Source organism: Terrapene carolina, unplaced genomic scaffold (genome assembly GCF_002925995.2).
Source record: "Terrapene carolina triunguis isolate 2854851 unplaced genomic scaffold, T_m_triunguis-2.0 Scaffold517, whole genome shotgun sequence".
NCBI lineage: Eukaryota > Metazoa > Chordata > Testudines > Emydidae > Terrapene > Terrapene triunguis.
Window position 1 is genome coordinate 3,717,919 of NW_020664868.1, and position 3,199 is coordinate 3,721,117.

The 3,199-nt window shown below is 59.9% G+C and overlaps 1 protein-coding gene across 1 annotated transcript; it reads left to right on the forward strand.

Moving 5' to 3' along the window:
• The first annotated feature begins 188 nt into the window (after positions 1-188).
• LOC112121755 (probable G-protein coupled receptor 132) lies at positions 189-1,157 on the forward strand. The gene has a single exon (XM_024220661.2). The coding sequence runs from the start codon at positions 189-191 to the stop codon at positions 1,155-1,157; it is 969 nt and encodes a 322-aa protein (XP_024076429.2).
• Positions 1,158-3,199: the final 2,042 nt, after the last annotated feature.

The window sequence follows — 3,199 nt, forward strand, 5'->3', positions numbered from 1 at the left end:
TGTGTGTGTGTGTGTGCTGCCCCCTGCTTTAGGGGACAAGCCCTGCTCCCTGTGTGTGTGTGTGCTGCCCCCTGCTGGTGGGGACAAGCCCTGTGTGCTCTGAAGACACCATTAATGGGGGGCGGGGGGTGGAGGTACCTCACTGCTATTAAGCCCCGCTCTCTCTTTGCAGCGCCGCCCCCAGCACCATGCTGAACGCCAGCGCCCCCTGCCCGTCCAACGCCTCGCGCTGCGGGGTGGATTTCCAGGCTGGCCAGGAGCTGGTGGTCTCTCTCTATGGCGCCGTCTTCCTGCTGGGCCTGGCCACCAACGCGCTGACCCTGTGGCCTATCGTGCAACAGGTGCGGCTGGGCAACGTGCTGGCCGTCTACCTGCTGGGCCTGGCCGCCTCCGACGTGCTCTACCTGCTCACCCTGCCGCTGTGGATGCTGTACGTGTGGCGTGGGCACTGGTGGACCCTGAGCAGCCTGGCCTGCCATGCCGCCGGCTTCGTCTTCTACTCCAACATGTACGTCAGTGTCCTGCTCCTCTGCCTCATCTCCCTGGAGCGCTACCTGGCCGTGGCCCACCCGCTCCGCTCCCTGGGCCTGCGGAGCCGCCGCTCGGCCGCCACCGCCAGCGCCCTGGTGGCCCTGCTGGTTTTCACCTTCCACGTGGGCATCGCCCTGCGCTCCCCGGAGCCGCTCAACGGCTCCTGCTACGACAGCTACCCGCTGCAGCCCGGCGTGGCCAGGTTCAACTACTTCCGGGTGGCCGCCGGCTTCGCGCTGCCCTTGCTGGTCCTGGGGGTCTCCTACCTCAAGATCTTCCAGGGGGTGCGGGCCAGCGGCACCCTGCTGGGCTGGCAGAAGGCCAAGGTGAAGCGGCTCTCGCTGGGCGTCATCGCCATCTTCCTGCTCTGCTTCGCCCCCTACCATCTGCTGCTGCTGGTGCGGACGGTGGCCTCCGCGGTGCTAGACGGCTGCTCCCTCTGCTCCTTCGAGCAGCGGCTCCACCTGCCCTTCTCCCTGGCCCTGGCCCTGTCCAGCCTCAACAGCGCCCTGGACCCCGTCCTCTACGCCCTGGTAAGCGACAGCATCAAGAACGATCTACGGAAGGTGTTCGGCTACATGGCGCGCGGCCCGCCGCCCGGCACCATCACCTCTCTGGCCTTGTGACCGGGGCTGGCACGGCACCGACCGAGGGAGACTGGATCGGGGATGCCCGATGGTGCCAGAAGGGGGAGCTGCGTGCTTAGGAACGTCGGCCCCGCCCACGGGAGAAAGCCTGTAGCACCATGCCCGATGGCACCAAGGCCTGGTCTACACTACGACTTTAATTCGGATTTAGCTGCGTTAATCCGAATTAACCCTTCACCCGTCCACACTACAGAGCCAGTTAATTCGAATTAAAGGGCACTTAAAATCGATTTCTGTACTCCACCTTGACGAGCGGAGTAGCCCCAAAATCGATTTTGTTAATTCGAATTAGGGTTAGTGTGGCCGCACACCACCGAATTAATGTGGTTAAATTAATGGGGTAGTGTGGCCGCACACCACCGAATTAATGTGGTTAAAAACCGAATTAATGTGCTTAGTGTGGCCGCGCACAATCGAATTTATACAACCTGTTTCCCAAATTCGAATTATCTAAATTCGGATTAATCCCGTAGTGTAGACATACCCCAAGAGACGCAGCTGGATCCATGGGCGGATGCCCAAGGCTGGAGGGGAGGGGTCTGGGGCCCAGCAAGGGCTGAGGGGGTGGCTTGCCAATGAGGCTGCATAGACGGGAGCATTGTGGGAAGGGGACAGCCCTGCCTGGGAGCTTGCGCTCAGCGGCCGAGCGGTCGCTCTCTGTCGCTGGGATCCCGGGCGCTGCGTGGGGCTTGGCGGGGAGCTAAATCTGCGAACTCTGCAGAGAACGGGGTACGGGACAGGAGATACTCCAAAGAGGGTGAAAGATTATTTAGGGGGAGCAACAAGGAGCAGTGAAGACAGAGCGGGTAAAGCAGGATGTGATTCCCTAACAGCGAGGCTGGGGGATCCTCTCTGCCGGGGACGGAGCCCATCTCATCGGGGACTTCAATCGAGGGGTCCATGGTGTTGAGAAGAGGGCGTCTCCACCCAGCAAGAGAGAAACTGTTACCAAGCCCTCGTTCACTGTCCCAACACTAAAGTGTGGTCCGGGGCTGGACATCAAGTTTTGCGGGTGACTTTCACTGCAATAACCACCGATGAACATCTTTTAAACCTTTTCTTACAAGGACCCTGAAAAAAGAAGGGAAACCAGTCCAAGTCCTAAAGGAGGCTTCTCTTGTAACGAGGTGTCAGCGCCTTTAGCAATAGAAGGTTGTTGTAATAGTTCCTGACTGACAGTCTGTTAAATAGCATGAAAAGTGGGATGAACTGTTCTTTTGGGGGGGGGGGCGGGAAACACAAGGGATTTCTGATGGTCTGAAGCCGCCGGTGGAGTCCGATTCTGCCTCCTTTAAGACAAACACACATGAAAGGGGAGGGAAAAGATAGGAAACGCAGCATCTGTGGCTGGTGCCGTCTCTCTCCTGCAGCCTCATGGCTGGAGACACACGGGCCCAGCCCACGGGCGGATCAGCTGCGCCGAGACCTGGCAAATTTGTCGCAGCGTTGGGGCTGTTTAGGGCCCTGCTTTCAGTGGCCTCTTTGGTCGCAGGCTTGCAAAAGTTGGCGTTGCATTGGGTGGCGGAGCCGGGCGCTGATTACACAGCTGGCAAAAGGAGGGAGGGGGAAAGAAGGCGAAGGAAACTGACACATGGGGGGTGGTGGGGGGGGGGGAGCAGCAGGGAGCAAGTCTCCCACCCCCAGTGTGCCGGGTTTGGCCGAAGCAGCTGGAGAAAGATGAATTCACACTGGAGCAGGTGCAGAGAAAGGCTGCCGGGCTGCTCGTCATGGATCAAAGTGCTGATCTCATCAGAGGCGTTTGACAGAGCGGGGCTTGTTCCGTCTGCGGGGGGATCCGATTGCGGGGGGGTGTCCCCGGGAAGGGAGAAGAGCTAGCGAAGCTAAGGAGAATGTTGGCACCAAATGGGAAGAAACTAACTAGCGGAGGCTGGTTTTTCTCAGGAAAGGAGGGAGGGTCTGGGGCAGTCTCCCAACTGGAGCCGCGGCAGGGCAGACAACCATCATCCGCAAAATGGCAGAATCCTCCGGGGCCCTCTCTCTGGCCGGCTCTGTTCAGGAGG

Bases quoted from the DNA above. Each gene is read 5' to 3' on its own strand.
- LOC112121755 (XM_024220661.2), top strand. From the start codon at position 189: ATGCTGAACGCCAGCGCCCCCTGCCCGTCCAACGCCTCGCGCTGCGGG.